The sequence below is a fragment of the Diceros bicornis genome, chromosome X, assembly GCF_020826845.1.
Source record: "Diceros bicornis minor isolate mBicDic1 chromosome X, mDicBic1.mat.cur, whole genome shotgun sequence".
NCBI lineage: Eukaryota > Metazoa > Chordata > Mammalia > Perissodactyla > Rhinocerotidae > Diceros > Diceros bicornis.
Window position 1 is genome coordinate 46648874 of NC_080781.1, and position 23910 is coordinate 46672783.

Sequence of the window (23910 nt, forward strand, 5' to 3'; positions counted from 1 at the left end):
AGTACCACAAACTGGGTGGCTTAAAACAACAGAAATTTATTCTGTCACAGTTTTGGGGGCTAGAAGTCAAGAATCAACGTGTTGGCAGGGCCATGCTCCCTCTGAAGGCCTTTAGGAAAGAATCCTTTCTTGCCTCTTCCTAGCTTCTGATTGTTGCCAGCAACCCTTGGCATCCCTTGGCTTGTAGACTCCAATCTCTGCCTCCATCTTTACATGGTGTTCTCCTTGTGTGTGTGTGTGTGTGTCCAAATTTCTCTCTTCTTATAAAACACCAGTCATTGGATTAGGACCCACACTAATAGAGTATGACCTCACCTTAACTTGATTACATCTGCAAAGACCCTTATTTCCATCTATAAGGTCACATTCACAGAGTGAACATCAAGATTTGGGGGATAGTATTCAACCCAATACACCATACAACATGCTCTCTATATTCTATTTGTTTATTATCTCTCTCACCCACTAGAATGTCAGCTCTTTGAGGTTAGGGACTGTTGTCTATTTTGCTCATTGCTATATCCTCAGTGTCTGGAATAGTGCTTGACACATAGTAGACACTCAATAAATATTTTGTGAATAAATCTTTGTACCCATCTGCCCCCTGCCCCACAGGGAATCTGAATGAAAGAAGCAGGGATAAGGACGGGAATGTGGGTATTGCCTAGAACATAATGAATGCGCTGTAAATGTTCACTGGATGAATAGAAGTATTTGATGGATATATTAATTTAACACTTATGGAGCACCTATTTTATACAAGGTACTGAGGAAAGATACAAAGAAGTGAGAAGGAAACATCTGAGCATCCTGGCTATGCATCTGTGTGACCCTGGGCAAGTCATTCAACCTCTGGGTTTCACTTGCTTCATCTGTAAGATGGAGGTAAGTGCATTTGTACATGTCAAGTGTTCAGCACAGTGCTTGGCACATGGTAAGCACCACAGATGTGTTAGTTATTACTGTTGTAGTTGCTGTTATGTGCTAGACTCTGTGCAAGGTGTTTTTTTTTTTAAACCCAGCTTTATCGAGATATAATTCACATACCAATAAATTCTCCCTTTCAAAATGTATAATTCAGTGGTTTTTAATTAACAGAGTTGTGCAACCATCACTGCAATTTAATTTTAGAACATTTTCATTCTCCCTCCAAAAAACCCCATACCTATTAGCAGTCACTCCCCTTTCCCCAATCCATGCCCTAACCCCTGGCAACCATTACTCTACTTTTTGTCTCTATGGATTTCCCTATTCTGAAATTTTATATAAGCGGAATCGTACAATATGTGGCCTTTTGTATCTTTTTTAGCATAATGTTTTCGAGGTTCATCCATGTTTTAGCATGTATCAGTACTTCATTGCTTTTCATGGACGAATAATATTCCATTGTGTGGATATACCACATTTTGTTTACCCATTTGTCAATAGATGAACATTCGATTGTTTTCACTTTTTGGATATTATGAATAATGCTTTTATGAACATACATATACAAGTCTTTGTGCGGACATATGTTTTCATTTCTCTCAGGCATATACCTGGGAGTGGAATTCCTGAGTCATATGGTAACTCTATGTTTGACATTTTGAGAAACTTCCAAACTGTTTTCCAAAGTGACTGCACCATTTTACATTCCCGCCAGCAATAAATGAGTGTTCTAATTTCTCCACATGCTAGCCAATATTTCTCCTTGTCTGTCCTTTTTATTTCAGCTATCATAGTGGATGTGAAGTGGTATCTCAGCGCATGTGTCTCTGTGTGTGTTTTAAGAAACCGATGTTTATTTCTTAACAACCTTATTTCCATTTTCTGTTTAAGAGCCTGTGGAAGAACAGCTTAAGACCACCCAGTGGTCATTCCTACCCATTCAGTGGCCTGAGCAGTGGAAGCTGCAGACCAATCTTTAGTGGCAGGCTGAGTGCTCCAGTCTTCAGCAAGGAAATGCTGGATAGGCACAGAGGGCATCTACATGCTTTCAGACCAGTCTGTGACCTCAAGTTTAGTGGCAGTAAACTCAGGAGCTGAAGCGGTCTATTCACCCTGAAATTCCTCCTTGGTTACAACCTTTTCAGCAGCCGCCTGCTCTTCCTTTTTAGTTTCTTCAGAATCTTTGCAGAAATAGAGATCAGACATGACATCCCATGGATGCTCCTGGGAGATGGTGCCACACACGCACAGAACTTCCCAGGCCAGCATCCACCACATCAGACCCACTGAGTGGGCTCCCTTGTTGTTGCATGGGAAGGCAACGTCCCCATGCTGCAGAGGAGAATCTGTGTTACACAGAGCCGTGGTAGGCAAGTTAACATAAGACACTTCTGTGAGAGTCCAGTGGTCAGCACTGGGATCAGTAACCACCAGAAGTCGTGGCTCCCAGAAGGCTGCCTGGATCTGGTTAGTGAAGGTTCTAGGAGTGAAGGGGCCAGCAATAGGAGCGGCCCCGGTGGCAACAGCAACCTCAGCACAGCTTGCTGGCTAGTATTCCTGGAGGATATGACACTGACATCAGCCCGGTTTTCAATGGCAACAATGGCACAAGCCACCAGCAGAAGCTTCTCCCAGGTTCTCTTCAGATTTATGATGAGAACTTTATTTATGAACTAAATTTATGATTTATCACTTTTCCCTATGTAGATGCACTGTTCCATTTGGAAGTCAAGGTTGCTGCCACCTAAGTGGGTCTCAGCTGCAAGGAATTTAAGTACACTCTCCTCTTACATCTGTAGGACATCAGGGCTCTGGACACTGTAAAAGTTTCCCTTTAAGTTATGACAGGAACTCAGAACAACGCCTTATGGGTAGCACAGCAAGCTCATGTGGTTTTGATCTGCTTTTCCCTGATGGCTAATGATGTTGAGCATCTTTTCATGTGCTTATTGGTCATTTGTACATCTTCTTTGGAGAAATGTTTATCCAAATCCTTTGCCCATTAAAAAAAATTGGGTTGCCTTTTTGTTGTTGACCTGTGAGAGTTCTTTACATATTCTGGATACAAAGCCCTTATCAGATATATCATTTGCAAAGATTTCTTCCCATTCTGTGGTTGTCTTTTCTGTTCCAAATGTTTTTGCATGCTTTTTTCCAAGACCACCTCTGTGAGGTAGGTGTTATTGATAGGGAAATGGAAGTTCAGAGAGGAGAAGATAGAATTTAAATCTAGTTTTGTCCGATTGTAAAACTCATACTTTCTCCTCTACCGCAACCTGCTCACAAAGATGAATGACAACATGTTTCTGGCTTTAAGGAACTCAGTCTGGCAGAGGACATTAAAAAAACACAAATGAATGTGCTATAAAGCAGAGTTCCACTTGTCCCACAGTGCCACAAGAAGTGTAGAGGAAGTGCAGTGGGAGGTCAAGAGAGAGAGAAAGCAAGCGCTTCTGGCTGGGCAAATCAGGGTTGGCTTCAGTATGGTGGCATTTAAGTCTTGAAGGATGGTTACAGTTTCGTTGGATGGAGATGATGGACTGAACGGAGGAGAGCATTTCCAAAGGAGAGCAGAAAATGAGGGTTGAATGAATGAATGGAGCTTTGATCCTGAGATTGGCTGCAATGGGGAGTCCCAGGGCTTGCTGGGATGGGAGATCCTGGGACTGCCTTGGTTGGAGGACCCAGGAACTGGCTAACCTGGGGGATCCTGGGGTTGGTTGGGATAGGGGAACTGGGCACTGGCTTGGATGGAGAGTTTAGGGGTTGGCTGGAGTAGGGGATGCCTGTGATGTTGTGTGTGTTGGGTGGGGGGTGGTGTACCAGGGGCTGGCTGGGATGGGGGAGCTGGGGACTGGCTGGGTTGGAGGGACACGGGGCTGGCTGGGATGGGGAGACAGTCCAGGGACTGGCGAGGATAAGAGATCCAGGGACTGCCCGTGATGTGGGCTGGCCGGTTGTCGCCTGAGATAGAAGGTCCAGGGGTTGGATTGGATGGGGATTCTGACACTGGGATTGGCACACCCAGGGGATGGGGAGTCCGTGGGATGCCTGAACATGGGGGTTGCCTGGGATGGGGGTTCCTGGGATGTCTTCAGTGAAGCTCTTGGGCCTGGCGGACCTGAGGGACATTGGAATGGACTGGGATGGAGGGCTTCGTTAGGCTGCATTAGGTGAGGATCCTGGGACCGGAAGGGAGAGAATTTGGCAGCCTGTGATGGGGCTGGCCCTGGCTTGACCCGTGTGCCTTGGGGCGGGTCCGGCTTCGGGTGCGGGTGGCAGCGGCAGGTGGGGCGCGCGGGGGCGGCCTGGCCGAGCCGAGTGGGGGCAGGGGTGGGGGGCGGGCCGGCGGCCGGGGCGGTCCCGCGCGGCCGCGCTGCGCAGTGACTCCGCAGCGGGCGGAGCGCCGTGGCGGCGGCGGCGGCGGCGGCGGCAGCGGCAGCGGCAGCTGCAGCGGCAGCTGCAGCCGCCTCAGCTCCTGCTATCCGTGCCGCCGGCCCCAGCGCTGTCTCCCGGGCCCCCCCGGGCCCCCGGGCCCTCGAGCCCGGTGCGCGCCCTCGCGTCCCGCCGGCCCCCTCCCCCGGCTGGGCCCGGGGGAGGGTGGCGCCGTGAGCGAGCGGGGACCCGGCTCTCTTGCCCCTTCCCTTGCCCCTGGGCCGCCAGGATGGAGGCGGGGTCGGGGCCCCCGGGCGGTCCGGGATCCGAGAGCCCCAACCGGGCTGTGGAGTACCTGCTGGAGCTGAACAACATCATCGAGAGCCAGCAGCAGCTGCTGGAGACCCAGCGACGGCGCATCGAAGAGCTGGAGGGCCAGCTGGACCAGCTCACCCAGGAGAACCGCGACCTGAGGGAGGAGAGCCAGCTGCACCGCGGGGAGCTGCACCGGGACCCCCACGGCGCGCGGGATAGCCCCGGCCGCGAGAGCCAGTACCAGAACCTGCGCGAGACCCAGTTCCACCATCGCGAGCTGCGGGAGAGCCAGTTCCACCAGGCGGCCCGGGACGTGGGCTACCCGAACCGGGACGGCGCCTACCAGAACCGGGAGGCTGTGTATCGGGACAAGGAACGGGATGCCTCCTACCCGCTCCAGGACACTACAGGTTACCCAGCCCGTGAGCGCGACGTTGCCCAGTGCCACCTGCACCACGAAAACCCAGCCCTGGGTCGCGAGCGTGGCGGGCGGGAGGCCGGACCAGCGCATCCGGGCCGAGAGAAGGAAGCTGGCTATTCGGTGGCGGTGGGCGTGGGGCCCCGGCCACCGCGGGAGCGGGGCCAGCTGAGCCGTGGCGCATCCAGGAGTTCCAGCCCCGGGGCCGGCGGTGGTCACAGCACCAGTACCAGCACCAGCCCGGCCACAACCCTCCAGAGAAAGTAAGGAACGTGGTTTGTACCCCGCCCCCAACCCCGGCTCTTCCCCTCTTGTGCCCTCTCCAACTTGTCCGGCCGGTAAATTAAGAAGCCAGTGTCTGATTCCATGTCCTTTTCTCCTGTCCCAACCTGTCAGGAGAAGCCAGGTCGCCCTCATGCACCCCTTCTCTAGCCACCCCAGACTGGGTTGGCCGATCAGTGCAGGTGTCGCTTCTTTCTCAAAACCGTGGCCAGTGAGGGCCTAGAGCAGTCATCACCCCCTTCACTTCTTCACCCCCTAGCTGTATCCTTGCCAGAGGATGGCTTTTCTTTTATTTATTTATTTTGGATGTGCTGCTTGGGATTTTTATTGTCTGCGATGGTGTCAAGTCAGAGCCCCAAGGGAAAGAAAGCCCTCCTTTTTTTTTTTTTTTTGCCGGTTGGGGTCTTCTCTGCAGATGCTTGGTGCAGGCCTGATCTTGTCTCCTCTGGCGGCCTCAGCTGCATCCTTTCCCAGAGAGGCAGTTGGGGACCAGAATGGCTGCTGGAGGCTGAGACATCCCTCTGAGGGGAACTGCAGCACATCCGGCTGGGGGAGCAAAGATGGGGGAGCAAAGATGGAGGCCTGACCCTTGGCTAGTTCCTCAAAGACCACCCCCTTTCCACCCTCAAGAAAAACACCACCCAATTAAAGAGAGTACCAGGAAGGGAAGTCTACAGATCTTCCCTCTTGTTGGATGAGTACCAGTTTCTGTGCTAGGGTCTGTGTCGGTGTGTCTGCCTATTTGGCACAACTTGGCAATATCTCTTGGGTTGGTGGGACATGGGCTGGGTGCGCTTCTTCCATGCAGATACCATGGTGAGCTGGTCGGGATAAATGTCAGGCTGAGAGAGTCAAGGGCGTGCAGGCTCACAGAGCTGCCCTAAAGGCTCCCTGATTTCTCTTCTGCTGTATTGGACAGAACACTGAACTGGGAGTTAGGAGACCCAGGTTTCCCTTCCAGCTCTGCTGCAGATTGGCTTTGTGACCTTGACTAAGTCCCTTCCTCTCTCAGGGCATCACTTTTCCCATATCTTTCTAAAAGGCAAGGTCTGCCTTAAATGCTCTTTAAAGACCCCTCCAGCTTAGATTTGATGGTTCTGTGACTAATCCAGCCACACTACAGAGCAAGTCTGAAGTCCTCTAGCGAATGGACAGCCTTCCCCCTCCTCTCACTGCTCAGCTGGTCCTACCATGTGCCACAACCAGTGGAGTGTCTCTTGGAGGCTGGGCTGGGGGTGGGGAAGCCTTCTGCCTCAGGAAATCTGCCGGGAGACAGCTCTCTGCAACTCCCCCGTGGTGAGGCAGCAGGCTGGGGTGCTGGGTTGAGATGGCTGGGCCCCAGGAGCTGCAGCTGCAGCTCGACGGCTCGGCTGAGCTCCACTGCAGTACACCCTCAGCTGAGTTTTGGTGTGGACTGCCCCAGAGTAGTCTGGTGGTGAGGGAGATGGGCTCTCCTGCCCAGGTGAGGCTGCTGGGAGCCCATTCTTGGAGGACTGCTTGAGTGCAACTTGGGGCCCCACACTGGAGGAAGGGTCTGGATCAGCCAAGCAAGGCCCTTTCAGGAGAGGGCCATGGTGGGCTAGGGACAGAGGCAGACTGGATGGGCATTGTGGTGGGACCTTGGCTGGGGAAGATTTTTCTAGAGTGGTCAGGATGGTGACAGAGGAAGCAGCCTCATTCTGTGTGGCTCCAGGGAGCAGAACCAGAAGCAGTGGGAAAATTTGGGATAAATCAGGAAGAACTTTCCAGTCCAGCCATCTGCATCACCAGGCAGGGTTGGGGGCTGGCTGGATCTGTCCAGCAGAGGCCCGGTGGGGGTCCGGGAGAGCTGGAGAAAGTGTAATTCCTGAATCGGTGTAAAGCCCAATGAAATGACTTAAGTCTTCCCCAATTCCAGGATTCCAAAACCCTCAGATTCTCTATCCTGCAGACATGGTTCTGAATCTCTTGGCTGGCTGGAAGCCCATTTGCTCTTGAGCTCTGTGCTTCTGCCATCCGTGCAAGCCCGCCTCTTGGTCCTTCCCTCTTTTTGTGCATCCTCCAGGCTGTTTGTTGGATTTCCTTGCTTTGCATTTGCTACTGGATTAATAAGGGGGTTTAGATAGTACTTTGAATTTCTCCTAACCATATATTAAATATTTGCACATCCATTATTATCTCTTTTGGTCCTCAAAACAGGCCCTGTGCAGTGAGCATTAGCAACTCCATTTTAGAGATGGGGAAACTGAGGCTCCAAGATGAAGAGACCTTGCTCAAGGTTACGCTGCTAGTTCCTAATGGAGCAGGGGTTAGAACCCAAGGCCACCTGTCTCTGAGGCCTGTTATTTTTCCACTAGAGCTTTCCAACCCACAGGAGTGTCTTGGCCTCAGGACCTGGTCAGATCATGAACTGGGAGAGGCCAGGAGAACCTTAGATATCTAGAGGATTTGAGCTGGACGAGATGACTCTGTGATAAGTGGGGAAGTCAGCAGGGAAGGGAAGAAGGCTATGTCTCCCTCCTTTCCACTCTCCTTCCTGGCAAGGCTTCAGGAGGGCCTGTTGATGCAGTAGCCATTGCTGCCACCACAGCTGCTGCAAGCGACTCCTGTGCCAAGCCTGTTCTGGGTCTGTAAGGAGTGGGTGAGAAGGCTGCCACTGGAAGCCAGGGCGGGCAGGGTGGGAGTTTAGCAGCAAAGGCTGCAGCATTGGGGGAGGATAGGTAGAGCCGGTAGAGGCTGGGCGCTCCTGGTCCCCAGGCTCCCTCTGGTGGAGGAAGAGGGGAGAGAGGGGCCCGTCTGCCTAGGGACTTATTTAGTCCTCCCAATGACCCTGTGCGTCTGTCACCACAATCCACATTTTACAGCCGAAGAAACTGAGGGCTCAGAGAAGTGAAGCAACACACCAGAGGTCACACTACCTATAAGACAGACTCTTGGTCCCGTGAACTTTCCCTCTACTGCAGTTGATAGCAGCTGTCATGTCCACCCCCACCCATGTCATCCCCCCAGGATTCCCACATCCTCCCGCACTGTCTCTTCTGGACAGCTTCCCGGATGCCAGTCTGCCTTCTGCTGTGTTCTGGGTGTGGCCTTTCTAGTGCAGCGTAGAGCGAGATGAGGCCTGACTTCCTGCTGGCTGCTGGTCCTCTGTACATGAGGGCTTTGCTTGTTTGTTTGTTTGTTTTTTAGTAGCTGCTGGTCTCCACCAACGCTCAGGTCTTTTTCCTTGGAATTGTCACCCCACTCCAGATGATTAGAGAAGAGCTCTGCTTTGGTTGTTGATCTTGGCCTGGCCCCCCTTGCAGTTCTGGCGCCTGGAATGATTTACAGGTGTGCTGGGGGCCACTGCTGAGTCGCTTCACGCTGAAGAGAGCTGCATTTCCCATGCTTTTTGCATGGGCCCAGCTCTGGCTCTGTTGTAGGCGGTGGTGGGCTGAAGCTGGTTTGATAGTAACTCTCCATCCTCTGCCCCCACCCCATGCCCACCCCACAAGCTGGCTTACCTTGGGGGACAGCAACCAGAGGGGCCAGCCTGTTGTTCTTGACAGTTAGGGCAATGCATGATCTACCACACGGCTGCCGAGCTGTCTCCTGCGTGCAACAGGGTGTTAGAGTGCTCCCCACAGGGGCTGAGGGCACTGGGAAGGAAGAAGAGAGCAGGCCCAGGGAGGGGCCCTGAGGAAATCTGTCTCCTTTGGGGTCTCAGGCATTTTTCCCAGGGTGGGGAGTCTCTCCTTCTTCCCAGGAGGGAAAACCATTTATCGTCCCCTCGTTGTGTTGCGAGCATTATACTCATGTGGGAGGAAATGATAATGTCGAGTTGAATGAGAATTAGAGGAGTCTTGCTTCTCTGTCTAGATCTGGGGCGAGAATGGGGTTGTTGTCCTCCACAAACATTTCTTGGCTGTGTGCACAGAGCAGGAGGGGCTACCAGGCTGAGCAAACACCATGCTCTCTGTGCTTGAGAGCCCCCCTCCCCCTGGCCAGAGACACAGGGTTCCAGGCCCGCCTGTAGCGATGGTGCTCAGGACAAAATGAGTAGCAAGGGTGGTGAGGAATGGAGGTTCTTGGAGGAAGGAGGGATCAGGTCAGGCCAGGCACTGGTTGAGGACCCGGGTGAGGAGCTTTGAAGAGAGTGGGTGTCTCCTGGTGTCCAGTGGAGGAGGAGGGGGGAAGAAAGCTGGACCCAGGCTTGCCCTCTGCTACTCTTTCATCTGTCCCACCCCCTGCCTGCTGTGGCCTCTGAATTTGCCGGGAGCAGAGTAAAGGCCTGGAGCAAGCAGAAGAGGCCACATGTGTGCTGAGTAAGTCTCAACCTTCTGTGTGCTAGGCGCCACCTTATGTGGCTTTATGTAATAATAGCTAACCTTCTTTTACTGCATTTACTGTGTGCCAAGTGCTATTTGTTCTAAGCACTTTCCATGTATTAATTCATTCAATCTTTACATGAATGCTTTGATGTAGATATTGTTGTTAAATCCATTTTACAGACGAGGAAACCGAGGCCCAGAAAGGTTGGATAACTTACCCAAGGTCACTCAATGAATAAATGGCAGAACTGAGAAGGAGCTAAAAGGAGCCCAGGGGGTCGGGGAGTCCGCCTGCCTCCTTCTTACCCATCATGCAGTACTGCCTCTTATCTCATCCTCACAGAGTCCCTGCCATGTGGGTGTTATTATCCTCATTTTTCAGATAAGCAAACAAGGATCAGAGAGGTGCGGTGACCTGCCTGAGGTTACACAACTGTGTGGGGCCTGGAACTGTCTGGCTCCCAAGCCTATGGTACACCATTGCCTCCTGCAGGCCAGGTGTGAAGACGTTGAAGACAGTCCAGGTGTGGCTCCTGGCTTGCCCTAGCAGAGCTCCTGGGACCACTGCTTGAGTCAGGCTCCCTCTCCTGATCGCCTCCTGGATTTTTGCCATAGTCTCCTAATAGATGCCCCTCCTGCTCTTGCTCTGTTAAACCTCTGATGAGGTGCAGCCAGGCCAAGGTTTCCGCAGCGCTCCAGTGGTTTCGCCTCCGCCTGCCATGCAGGGTCCTCTTGGGATCTGCCGCCAACTCACCTTTCTCTTCTCATCTTTTTACAGTCCCCTTCACACCCACAGGGCTCCAGCCAGACTGGCCTGTGTGCTCCATCGTTAGCCTACTCATCCTTCTCATAGCCTCTGGGTCTTTGCTAATGATGTTCCTTTCTCTTGGGCTGCTCCATCCAGTTCCCAAGCTGAGCTCCGCCTGGGAGCTCATGTTTGTTCTCTGGTCCCTCCCAATGCTCGGTCTATCCCTGACCCTTGAAATGAGCACTTTGCCCCTTTTTGTACCTTGATGGTTATTTTACATCTTGTGTCCTCTCTACTACATTGAGAGCCCCTTCAGATTGAGATTTAATGACATATGTCAAGTACATGTTGTGTCAGTCCCTGGGCTAGGAGCTGTAGGCGTGAAGGAGCTAGAAGCTTGGAAACACATAGCACAGCACATAGTAGCTGCTCAAAAAATGTTGAGTAGACAAATGAATGTCAGGTGCACCCCTGATGCACTAATGGCCAGGGGCGCCTAAGTTTTTCTTCATTCCAGGACTCCTGTAGAGATAACTCAACTTCAGAATTCTCTTGGCTTCTGTATGGCTTTTTCCTCATGCTCCCTGGAGCTGTTTGACCACTGCTTTCTGTGTTCCTCACGCTCACCAGCCTCCCAGTTGGTAGAATGTCAGGGTAGCAGAGTCAGATGAGTCTTTGGAGACATTTAGGCCAATCTGCTCATTGTTATCTCTCCCTCCCTTGCCATGGCTATGTCATACCATGGTCTTGACTCTCAATGTAAGATCTTCTGTGCTGAAAGGAGCAAAGAGGCCTGCGTAGGACCTGTGTGCAGTCCGCCCAGTCCAGTGAGAAGTTACTTATTTGTCTATCAAATCTTTATTGGGCTCAAACCCTGGGCTGGACACGGTGTCTTGGGGTCGGAATAAAATGTGGCCCCTCTGGCTCATTCCCTGCTGTATTCCCTGGCAGAATAACAAACACTGGTCACGGGGAAGAATGATGAATCAATGACTTACTTCCTCTTTTGAGGTAACTCATTTAGGGCAAGAGCATTTGCTAGTTACTTGAACTTCCTCATGGTGTTAGGTCTCTCATCAAGCATCCGTATTGAAAGCATTTACACGGGGAAGCCCATTCTCAAACACTTAGGAGCTGAAGCTCTTTGGGACCCTTAGCATTTGAAGAAAGTGTGGTGCCATGGAAGGACTTTGACTCTAGGCAAGTCGCTTAGCTTCCAGAGCCTCAGTTTTCTCAAGTAGTAAATGAGGATAAAACTGTATTTTCTGATATGTAAGATTTGTGTTGCCCGCCCCCCACAAAAATGTATCGTAAAATTTCCTGGGTGCCTAGCACACCCATCAAGGTCTTGATCAGAATGGAAAGCTGAGAGACAAGGATGGAAAATAATATGTGAAGCTGCCCTGCCCCCTAGAGGTAGACTGCAGCAAACAAAACAACCCAGCCAAGATCATCACATCACATCCTTTTCAAAACAAAGATGACAAGCCAGAGCTACACAGCTGATCAGGATGATTCCTCTAATATTTTAGAAGGAAATTTATCACCGTTATCTCCTGATATGTACCATTTCACTAATATCAAATGCATTTCTTTGTAGCTATGTGATTTTTGTACCTTTTTTTTAGGGATAATATGACTGCATATCCCGGCCTGGTGATTTCCTGCTGGATTCCAGGATGCAGTATACTGCATTATATTGAATAAAAGCAATATTTTCCTCTATATAACCACTTTAAAATTATTGTCATTATATCTGTGATAAAAAGTACCTAATTTCTTCCTTCTCCAAAATTTCCTTATAAAACTGGGAGGCATGTCACACAACTGTATATGTATATGTATATGCTAGCCAATTCATAAGTAACCCATCTTATTGTGATTATTGTGAGAATTAAATCAGACGGCATATATGAAGTGTTCAGCACATAGTGTGTGTTTACTCAGTGATAGGCATGTTTATTATTAATAATAACTTTGCAAAATGCCGTGGAAGGGCAGGAGGGAGAAGCCATGTGGGAGCTCACCACATTTCTGAGAGAGAGGCCAGTCCAGTGAATATTGTGTGCCTCACATGTGCCATGCCTTGTGCTATTGCAGGCAGGGAGTTCCATGATTAATATTATGTAGTTCGTTTCTTCAGGGCGCTCACAATTGTGTGGAGAAGATGACCATAGAAACAGATGATTGCAATGTTGTGTCCTGTGTGCTATGCCAGAGGGAAGCTAGGGGGCCATGGGTACCCAAAGGAAGAACATCTACCCAGACTTTTGGGGAGGGCTTTCTGGAGGAGGTGATGCCTGAACTGAGGCTTGGAGGATGAGTAGGAGCTAGCTAGGTAAAGAAGGATGGCATGTGGGTTGGTGGGAATTGGGGGCAGGAGAGAGGTTAAGGCAGAGGGGACAGCATGAGCAAATGTACAGAGGCGTGGAACCAGCAGGGTACATCAGGAGGGAGCACTTTTATCAGGTCAGTACAAACTATAGCATAAACAGGGAGGCAGGGAGTGTCTGGAGAAGAGTCTGAAGAGTTGGACAGCCCAGATCATGAGGACACTTGAATAGCAGGATAAGGAGCTTTATCCTGTTGGGAATTGGGAGCCAACATAGGGTTTTAAACTGAGGTAAGAGATATGCATTGTAGAGTATAGGGTGACGTGTTGAGAGCCGTGTTTTGGAGAGATCTCACTGGAGGTCAGTTCGGAAGACAGATTGGAGGGCATCTGTGAGAAGGCTGGTGCGATAGTCTAGATGAGGGATGATAAGGCATGAGCTTGGGCAGTGGGAGTAGAGATAATCTATTGGAGGAGAAAGACAGTGACAACACACCGACAAGTGCTGTGACAGAGGGAAGTGCAGCGTACTGCGGGAGTTCAGAGGAGTGTCAACTATTCATGACCAGCAGGGTTTTAATAATACCGGCACAAAAGCCAAGAAACTTCGAGCTGGAAGGACCCTTAAAAATCATCCAGCTGAAGTTTTTCATTTTACAGATGAGAAGACTGAAGCCCAGAAGAAAGGTCTTAAATGAGACCACTCAACATGTGAGCAGAGGAGCTCTGATTAGAAGAGTCACTCTAATATTAATGCAAGCATTCAGAGCATCATTCCTTAAATGTGCTGTTTGATGCATTGCAATCCTGGGAAGGTTGCAGAGATCCTTATCTTTGTGTCCAACAGATGAGAAAACTGGGGCCCAAGGAGGCTGAGTGACTTGTTGGGGAGGAAGTGATGAAGAGGAGGCATCACCTAAATAAAGGGTCTCTTGTTTGATGACAGACAGACCCTCTGCTTTGTCTGGTTCAGCCCCTTGGAAATCAGATCTTCTAGATTCGTAGCTGGGGAGTGGCCCCAGGTTTCCCTTCCTCCACCCAGGTCCCAGCCTTCTTTCTGCTGGTTTCTGCCTTAGAGGTCCTCATGTAATGTAACTGAGGCAGCTCAGAGGCAGTTTCTGGCTTGACAGCCAGGCCTGTCATCCCCTTTTTTCTGTTTTTCTGGAAGAGGGTGGGCCTGTGTATGTCGTCACTATGTCCCCCTTCCCTTGGGCAGGATGTCTCCCGCCTAGGTGCCTTTGTTTTAAGGCCCCATGATATGATACATAAAGAATGAGTTTTGGAGACAGACAGACCTAAGTTTGAATCTAGGCTCTGCCCCAACCTGCTGGATGACCTCAGCTAGGCCATTTTACCTTCTCTGAGCTTTAGTTTCCTCATCTGTAAAATGGGATGACAATGCCCATCTCTCGGGATTAACCAAGATCATTTGAAGGGCATTCCCTGATACTTGTAGGTGCTCAATAAACAGTCATTTCTGGGGAAAGAAAATCAATGAAATAATCCATGATCATGCCAAAGCATATGCTAATATACTTCATTTCATAATCATGATATTACCTGGGATTCTTTAGGTTTTATAGGAGATAACTCATCCAAATATCTAAATAGCACATCATTAAAATAGGGCAACTTAAAGTTTAACAAAATAAAACAAAACAAAAACATTCATTTCCTTCTTCATGAAATCCCCCATGGACAGTGACTTGAAGAATTCAGTGCTAGGCAACGATTTGCTTCTCCTGAAAACTGGTATATTTCCTCCTTCCTAACATGAGGCTGTCATGGCTCGTTGTGTCTTGCTTTCTGCCTCAGCTACAATTTGAAGTACAGCTTTAGCATCTTTGTTGATCTCTTTTTCTGAGTTCTTATTTTGTAGTTCAATATTTATTCTTTGCTTATCCGTGTTATTGGAGTAAGCCACCTGAAATCCTTTGTGACTCAGGCAGGTATAAATAACTGATGGGTGTAAGTAGTTGAATGAATGGAAGGCTGGAGAGGCTGGACTGGCGAGAGTGGGGTTTGAAGAGGACCAGAGGGTGGTGTAGGCTGGGGCAGCTGAGAAAGCATCTGCATGGATGACTGTGGTACTGTGAGGAGTCGAGGGGTTAGTTAGGGGGGAGTCAGTCCTTCACTCGCCTGTCTTGGTCCTGCTCTAAAAAGAAGCATGGATTGGAAAACAGGACCTCACATGAGTTAGAATCATCAACCTCCCTATTTTGTATGTACCGTGTGGGAAACTTCCAAAGAAAGAGGAGGGACTTGTTTTTAAAAATTAAATCAAAGCAGTACATATACATAATTTTAAAAAAGGCGAATAGTACACAAGGACGTATATAGCAAAAAGCTGATGTCTCCCTGCCCCCACTTCCCAGGGCCCGGAGGTGACCTCTTTTACCATTTAGGTTTTCTGGTGCTAACTTCGTATCTCTAAATTCATGCTTCGTGGTTATTTCTTCATTTATCAACTTTAAACATTATCTATTGACTTCTTCCTACTCTGATAAATGAGAATTTAGCTTATTTACAACACCTGACTCTTTCTCTCCCCCTCCCAAATTTTGATAGTTATATTACCATTTTGGTTCCTCTTAGTTAACTTTGTAACTTTATTAAATACTATTTTAAACTGTGATTTCTTATTCCATCAACTTTCCATAGTATCTCTCCACCACTCAGTTTGTAAGACATAGTTACTAGTGCCCCATCCTTTCCTCCATCTCTTCTCTGCCCTTCCACCTCCCACTTTCTGTGTTCTGTACTTTTGCATCCAGCGAGGTTGATTACATTTGCGTTATGTTCTGTAACGATAATTAGGTCTCCAGTGCTTTATCTAGATAAGTTGATTTTAAAAGCTGACTGCCAATACACTGTGTTTATGTGGTTATGACTGTGTCAATATTATTCATTGCAGGGCCAAATAGTGTACTAAAATTGCACCTCACTTCCCACGGGTCCACTGTCACAACCTCTATACTCTCAGGAAAATGTTCCTAGCATTAAGATCAAATGGATTTTCCTTTCTTATACTCTACGAATTGCTCAAAATCATGCCACTTTTTACTTTGTTTCATCTTTGGACCAGGACTTTCTTTCCGCCCTTCTTATTTATTTATTTACTCCCTGGAACCTCGGGATAATCATAGCACATCTTCCAGGAACATTTTACTTGGAGATTTCTAGGAGAGGGATTTTTTTTAACTTCACACTGAAATATAATATGCATACAAAAAAGTGCTCATACCACAAATGAGTAGCTTGGTCAATTTTTACAAGCCAAACACACCCTTGTAACCAGCACTCAGCTCCAGGTCTGTTTTTCATTCACCCTACCTGGTGCTCGGTGAGCCCTTTCAATTTGATGCACTTTGTCTTTTCGTACATAGTTTCTTTGATCGTTTCCTCCCCTTCATTTTCTCTGTTTTCTCTTTCTGGAATGCCTGTTAGTTGGATGTTGAACTTCTGGGTTGATCCTCTAGGCTGGTTACCTTTTCTCTCATATTTTCTATTTTGACTTAATAGAAAGCCTGACTGAGATGTCTTTATATCCAGGCTGGCTTGTCCACTCATTGGCTTTGTTTTAGGTGGGCCACCGGGGAGCTGACTGTTATAATGGGTGCCCCCCAAATGTCACAGTGAAAAGCACTTTATTCTGGGGGCACCAACATACCACTAGGTGCTGTAAATCAACCTAGATCATTTAATTCCTTTAGCCAGGAGCTCTCTGATATTTTGCCTAGGGGTGAATGCCAGGCAGCTTGTGTTCTGGATCTGGGGCTTGGGGTGGGAAGGGGAGGATTTCATATACTTATCTTCAGTTTATCACCCTGTTTTCAGCCCCTAATTGCTCCCACCCTCCCTCGTACCTACCATCTCCAAGTCTAGACTCTCTCCGGGCCTCTGCTGGCCCGACTGGCTCCCTCCCCAGCTGTAACCTCCTGAGTGGTGTCCCTGGCTCTTCTTCAACTGTGAACACTCTTCTCTTTGTGTTTTGCTTCCAGAAATTTGTTGAAATTTCTTACCCATTGATATCACCCTCTCCCATCCTCTTAACTGTTATGAGTTCATATTTTATTCCCTCACTTTCATTTTAGTGGGGTCCTGGGAGAGAGGGGAGATAAATATTTACGTTCTTGAGGTCCAAACTAAGGCTAAAGCTACTTTTAAAAATGGTAAATCCATTTTGAGATTCAATCCAGATTGAGAATGGAAATTATTAATAAATCCCCCAAATACCCAACCCTGGATGGCTTCATTTTGGCGTGTGTTGCCTCTGGCTGCAGCCCGGTCATATGCATTCCTGTGGCAGCCTCCAGAGTGCCCCTTTTCCTCGACTTCTACCATTTAGACCATGTAGTCAAGGCAGCCCTCAGCTGAGGAACTGGAGCCCTGAGTTCTGACCGCCACCCTGACATTGCCTCCCTCTAGACCCCTGGACCAGCCCCTTCACCTCTCCAGGTGCTCTCGCTGTGACTTGAGATGGTCTGGGTCTGCTGTGAGCTGTGATTCGGCAGGATTGGGTGGGTGCTTGGAGAGCAGCCCAGCCTCCTTTGCTTAGGCAGCAGGAGCAGGTGGGCCAGAGATGGCCCTCAAGCACACAGGAGGGGGTTTTGAGGCTGAGCTGAGGCTTCTGCAAGAGCAGGCTGCTCTAGCTGCTCCCCCTTCCGCCTACTCTCTTTCCTATCATGGCAGAACCTCCATCCATCTGCCTCCAGCAGAGGGAGGCAAGAAGGGAGGGCTGTTCCATTTTCCTTTTCTCTCTCTTTCTCTCTTTTTTTTTCACCATAGTGCTGAGCTGATCTGGACTGCAGTAAATCTGCCTAACCCCACCTTCCCTTTTTGATGCTCCTGCTAGTGCTCCTGCCTTCTGTCCTTGAATGATTGTCTCTTCCAGAAGCACTCCCTGAATGCTCATGGTATGGGGAGCCTTGGGCTGCACTATGTGGAGGAGAGATCAGAGCCAGGTGAGGGAAAGAGGCCAAGCTCACGAGCTGGTAAGGGAGATGAAGTGCTGCTTAGCTCTGGCGTGATAGAAGGAAGCTGCAGCTGTAACAGTTAAAAGCATTGGTTTTGGAGTCAGACAAACCCAGACCTGAATCTCAGCTTCACTACTTATTAGCTACGTGACTCTAGGTAAATCACATTGCTACTCTGAGCCTCAGTTTTCACATCTATATGATGAGAAGAAGTCCTGGACCATTGTAGGTGCTTCATAGATAGTCACTTTATTCTTTTTGGATTATTAGAAAGCAGAATATGCTAAGGACCAAATAAAGCCTGCTTTAGTGATTGAAAGGAGCATGAGGTTAGGAAGGCATCATTTGACCTCATCACACCTTGGGCCGAGTCCCCAGGGGCTCCCCAGCAATTACAGGATGACGTTCACACTCTGTTGCCTGGTGTTCAAGGCTCTCCTTGTGGTCACTGCCTATCTTTCTTCTCTTTAAAATAAAAATGTGAAGTGACACTTGCCTCTTTATTTCCTGAAAAAGGAATTTTAAAAGTGACAGACAAATATCTCCTTTGAAGTTTGCAGCAATCTTTATCATCATCATCATCCTTATCATCCCAGAACTTGTTCAATGAGTGGTGGTAAACAAGGACTATAGGAAGAGTAATCAGCAGCAAAAGGACAACCAGCAACTGAAACCACCATGACCTTCATTTTGCACCCCCGCCACCATCTTGGCCTTTGATGTTGTGTGGATCCATTGCTGAAAGCAGTTACATTATCCATCAAGCTTTCTGATTTGTCCTGTGGCTTATCTAGTTGTTCTTCTCTTTTAATAACCTTTATAAGATTTTCTTGCATGTCACCATAACCTCATCCACCTGACTTCTATACCTGCCTATTGTCATTTCTAGGTCTGGTTCTTGGCTTAAATGGGCCCCTTAGAAAGGAGTCTTCCTCTCCACCTGAATTATCTTTCAAAAGGTTTTTACTTTCGCTTTTCACATTATCAGGATTTAGGTGGCACTTGAATTTGAGAGGCATGTTTGCCTCTCCCCTAGTGCTTTTCCGCTTCCTGGCTGTCACAAGTAGGTCTTCATGCCACTGTGGTCTAGGAAGGCTCTTGTGTGCTCCTTTCAGTAAGACCACAGCCCCACTCATCTTTCTAGTCATTCTGTTCCCTTCTTGACCCTGCACTCAAGTTGTACTGAACTGTCTAGGGTTCCCTAAGCATAGTGGACTTCTTAATGCTTCCATGCCTATATTCTGGCTGTTCTCTGGCCAAGAATGCCTTTTTACCCCTGTCTACCTGGCAGATATCTACTCGACTGTTGAAGAATATCTTCACGCTCCCACCGTTCCAGGCACTTGGAAACAGTGAACAAACCCAACCAAACCTCTGCCCTGCAGAGCTGACGTTCTAATGTGTGAATATGAGGGGCGGGGACAGAAAAGAAACAAATAAACAAGAAGATATAGAATATGTCAAATAGCGGTAAGTACTATAGAGAAAAATAAAGCTAGGCAGGGGGATGGAGAGTGCAGAAGGTCCAGTCAACTCTACCATAGCCAATATTTGCATGACCTTTTAAGCAGCCTTTTTGCATTTAAGCATTTTCCTATGTTATTACATATTCATTACAACCATAATCCTTCCAACAACTTTATCCAGTTAGTGCTATTATTATCTCTGTTATGTTGATGAGTAAACTGTGCTTTAGAGATGTAAATCACATAGTTAGGAGGGACAGAGCTGGAATTCAAACTTAGGTCTGTCTGACCCAAAGCCGGTGCTCATAACCGCTAAGCCATTGTACCCCCAGCAAGTTTCACCACAACTCTCTGAAGTTGGAATTTTTATTATTACCTATTTTATAGTTGGGGAAACTGAGGTTCAGAGAGGGGAATGGACTCATCCATGGTTGCACAGCGAATAAACGGATTTGAATTCAGATCTGTCCAACACTCAAGGCTAGGCCCTTCTACAAACCCTGAGGCCTAGGGACCTATGGATTTGCCTGCCTCTATATTTGTGGGGCCCAGGCAAGGTACCAGTTGAGGCCCTTGGCCCTCCCTCCTTCTCTTCCCACCTGTGGTTCATATGGAACCTTGAGATGTATATGGACACCCCAGCCCACATCCAAGCCCTGTCTATCTTCCCTCCCCCTTGGCTACCCATTGGGCCTAGCAGATGGATCTGGTTAATAAGACCACACAGTTCCTGCAAGTAAGCTCAAGAAATATGGGCAGGGATTTCTGGGGTCCTGGGTACCTACAGTGCAGTCTAGAAGGGAGAGGGCCAAAGATCCTGATGGGTGTGTTCCTTTGGCCCCACAAACCCTTTACCTCATGGAAAGGGACTTCTAAAGTGTGGGGTCCAGTGTTGCTGCTTCTGTTTCCCAGTACGGCCTATGATATTGTGATTTGTAACAGGCTGGGCTCCAAGATCCTCCTCCTTTGGCTTCTTGAGCTAGGTCCTGCTTTGCAGTGAGGGGGGCGGGGTGGTGTTCCATGGGTCTGGGCCTTCAGGGTCTCTGGCTAATGAAGATTGGAGCCTTCCCAGCAAGCATCACTGGATGTGCACACAGACCCTTAGGTCTCCTTCACAGTATTTTGTTCATAGCACTCTCAGGACACCTATCTCCATTTCTTAGGAGCTTTTAAAAAATTATACGTTTAATGCATCCTTTCATTAGAAAACTTAGAAAAACTTGGAAAAGTAGAGGAGAAAAACATTACCCATAATTACAACACACAAAGGCAGCCACTCTGAACATTTGGTGTATTTCCCTCATTCTCTGCATTCTTTTCATATATTTGAAATGATACAACATGTAAATTTTTTTCTTTTGAGCATTTCCCCCATGCAATTGCATATTCTTCATAAGCGTCATGTTTCATGGCAACTGATATACCATAATGTACTTAACCATCCTCTGAATATAGGGTATAGAAGCTTGGCCCATTTTTTCACTGGTTTAAATCATGTTGCAGTGAGCAGCTTTGCACATACAGCTTTTAGGGAAGTGGCCTTGTGTAAGAATAATTGTATTCAGCTTGTTTCCCTTTCTAGATGGTCCCTCTGCCTGGGTCTGATTCATTCTTATAGTCATTCATTTATTCATTCATTCCATCACCACATATTTACTCTGTACCTCTGTGGACCAGACCCTGGGAACTGGGGGTATGGGCATGACTAAGACATAGTGCCAGACTGCCAGGAGCTCCCAGTCTGCAGGGAGCGTCAGGCATGGAAATGGACACTTTCAGAACAGTTTGATCAGGGCTGTGATGGAGGCAAGAAAAGGATTCTGTGGGAGAACAGAGGAGAGGCTCTTCATCCCCCTTAGGGACATTAAGATAAGCTTCCTGGAGGAAGTCTTGCCTAAATGAGTCACAGAGGATGAATAGGAGTTGGCTGGAATAAGAAGGGGAACTTCCTGTTAAATACAATAAGTTGAATAAACTCATTTATCTCTGCTGCTTCCCCAAATCCCACTGAAATATGAGTAAAGGAATAAAAAATGTAGAAACATGTAAGATCTGGGATGCTGACCAGAAGTAAACTATTACACTTAGAGAGCCCCAGAGGTACTGTGAACTGCAGAAGGCAGGGTGAGATGTGGAACTGAAAACAGGGAGAACATTGAAAGTCTGTTAACAGACCCTCTTAGTCCCTCCCCAACCACCTCCAGTCAGGGATTACCCCCAGCCCCCATCAGCCACATCTCTGCAGATGGAGGTTGATTCTTTGGAGAAATTGAAGTTAAGAGGCTCTGGGATTTGGGACACCAGACACAATGAAGGATGGGGTGAAACAGGGCTGCACGCAAAAGATGACTTTTGGGAGTCTTCCAACAAAAGAATAGGCTTTCAGCCCAGTAACTGCAGTGAAGCCCACCACCTGTCAAGCTCCATCTACACACAGAGCTTCCCATCAGCTTGTTAGTGTCATGGGAACTGATCACCAAGGACCCTTAAGATAGGTATATTTCATTTTATGTAAATTAAACCTCAATACAACTAATGTTTACAAAACCCCCAAGCCTTAGGTAGCCAGAGATGATCAGATAGTACAAGGCTATTTGAGGAAGACCATCCACCTGCAAGAATGACCAAAAAAGCAAACATTACCTGGGAAATTAAAGCTACTGAGAGCCAAAATAAAGATTTCAGCAGAAGGATTAGAAAATAAAAGGTGAGGAAATATCCTAGGAAGCAGAATAACAAGAGGAAGAGATGGACAACAGAAGAGAAAAGAGGAGAAAATTGGAGGATCAGTTGAGGAACTCCAACTTCCAACAATAGAAGTTCCAGAAATAAAGAATGGAGGCAACAGCAGGAAGGAAATGATCAAAGACATAATACAAGAACATGTACTGGAACTGAAGGAATGAAAATCGCACTGAGTAACCAGCAAAATAAATGTTAAAAAGAGCCACACCAAGATATGCCACTGTGAAATTTCAGAATACCAGCGATAAAGAGAAGATGCTACAAGCTTCCAGAGAAAAAACATATCATATACAAAGGATCAAGAAAAAGAAGGGCATTGGACTTCTCAACAGCAACACTGGAAGCTAGGAGACAATAGAGCAGTGTTCTCAAAATTCTGAGGGAACACAATATCCAACCTAGAATTCTATACTCAGTTGAATTATCAATCAAGGGTGAGAGTGTAATAAAGACATTCTCAGACATGTGAGATTTAAAGATTTTATGTCCTATGCCTCCTTTCTCAGGAAGCACTGGAGAATGTGCTCCAGAAAAATGTGGACAAAAACTCAGAAAAACGGCCAAGAAATCTAGGAAATGGGAAACCCAACACAAAAGAGAGGTGAAGGGAATCCCAGAGTGGTGGGGAAGGGAGAAGATCTTAGGGCAATCTTGTGGAGGCCTAGAGAGCAAACAGTCTAGATCATAGCGAGGATGGATGTCTCGAAGGAAAAAAAATAATCCAATGGACTACCTGATGTGTCAAAACATCGAGAGGAGAACTGCACTTGTGACAGAGTTTGGGGAGAATTGATCATATATATGAAGAAAACTAAGCAAGCAAAAAAAGATAATAGTAATCAATGCCAGAGAAAAGAAGAAGTTTTATGGGAAAGGAAATGTGATTATAGCATATGACATGATTTATCCATTGTTAGTATCGATGCAGTCATAATAATGTAAGCCACCTATATTGATTTAACCAAAACTTCGTGATATAACTACATGGTAGTATGAGAGGAGGGGACGTGTGTACCTGCATGAGAACTAGGGCCTGGGGGTGGTAGTGTGTGTAAGAGAGCTCTGTCCTCTCCCTGCACAGTAGGAATTCAATACATAATATATAAAACTAAAAAAATAAATCAAGAAATAGAAGGATGCCTGTGTTTTTTAGAAACGAGGAGGTAAATACCCGAAAAAGCAGTTAAAAAACTTGCAAATGGTTTTTCTCTGAGAATGGGAGTTGAGGGGGAGGAGGGGTAGAGTGGGGAATTTGTGTTTTTTGTTATAATCCTTGCAGTACTGGGTGACTTGAAAATATATATACATGTGTTCTTTGTTAACAAATAAAATTTAAAAAGCACACATAAGAAAAAAATTTCAAAAACAGATTAACAGGGCTGGCCCCGTGGCTTGGCGGTTAAGTGCGCAGGCTCCACTGCTGGTGGCCCAGGTTCGGATCCTGGGCGCGCACTGACGCACGGCTTCTCCAGCCATGCTGAGGCCGCGTCCCACATACAGCAACTGGAAGGATGTGCAACTATGACGTACAGCTATCTACTGGGGCTTTGGGGAAAAAAAAAGGAGGAGGATTGGCAATAGATGTTAGCTCAGAGCTGGTCTTCCTCAGCAAAAAGAGGAGGATTAGCATGGATGTTAGCTCAGGGCTGATCTTCCTCACGCACACACACACACAAAAAACAGATTAACAATGTGAGCGTACGCTTTAGAAATATGAAAGTGAACTCAGAAAAAATAACAAAAAGAGTTGAAAAGGAGACTATTATTTTTGTTAAGATTCTTTTACAATTTGGCTTTTTAAACTATTTCATCTATCACTTTAATAAAATTAAAAAAAATTAAAAACCATAAAGAGGAGCAAGAGTGTTCCAGGTAGTAAATACTGATGTGCTAAAAAAGTAAATGGGAGAGCAGTGTGAGATTTAGAGCTTTGGAGAGCTTGAGTTGGCCTGGAAGGGATGTCAGTGGGGAAATTACTGAGTGTTTGAAGCAGGAGAACCACGTCAATTGATTTTCACTTTAGAGATGTTCCTTTAG

At 47.5% G+C, this 23910-nt stretch overlaps 1 protein-coding gene and 1 pseudogene across 3 annotated transcripts in view; one reads left to right on the top strand and one right to left on the bottom strand.

The window, feature by feature from the left end:
- Positions 1 to 1836: 1836 nt before the first annotated feature.
- On the bottom strand, positions 1837 to 4251 carry LOC131400275 (small ribosomal subunit protein uS2-like; annotated as a pseudogene).
- Positions 4252 to 4475: 224 nt separating this feature from the next.
- Positions 4476 to 23910, top strand: part of IQSEC2 (IQ motif and Sec7 domain ArfGEF 2) — a 77583-nt gene continuing 58148 nt past the window's right edge. For all 3 annotated transcript variants that reach the window (XM_058535951.1, XM_058535952.1, XM_058535948.1), the window contains exon 1: positions 4476 to 5298. In XM_058535951.1, coding sequence (XP_058391934.1) covers positions 4592 to 5298 — 707 coding nt within the window. In that variant the 5' untranslated portion in view covers positions 4476 to 4591. The remainder of the gene's footprint in view (positions 5299 to 23910) is intronic.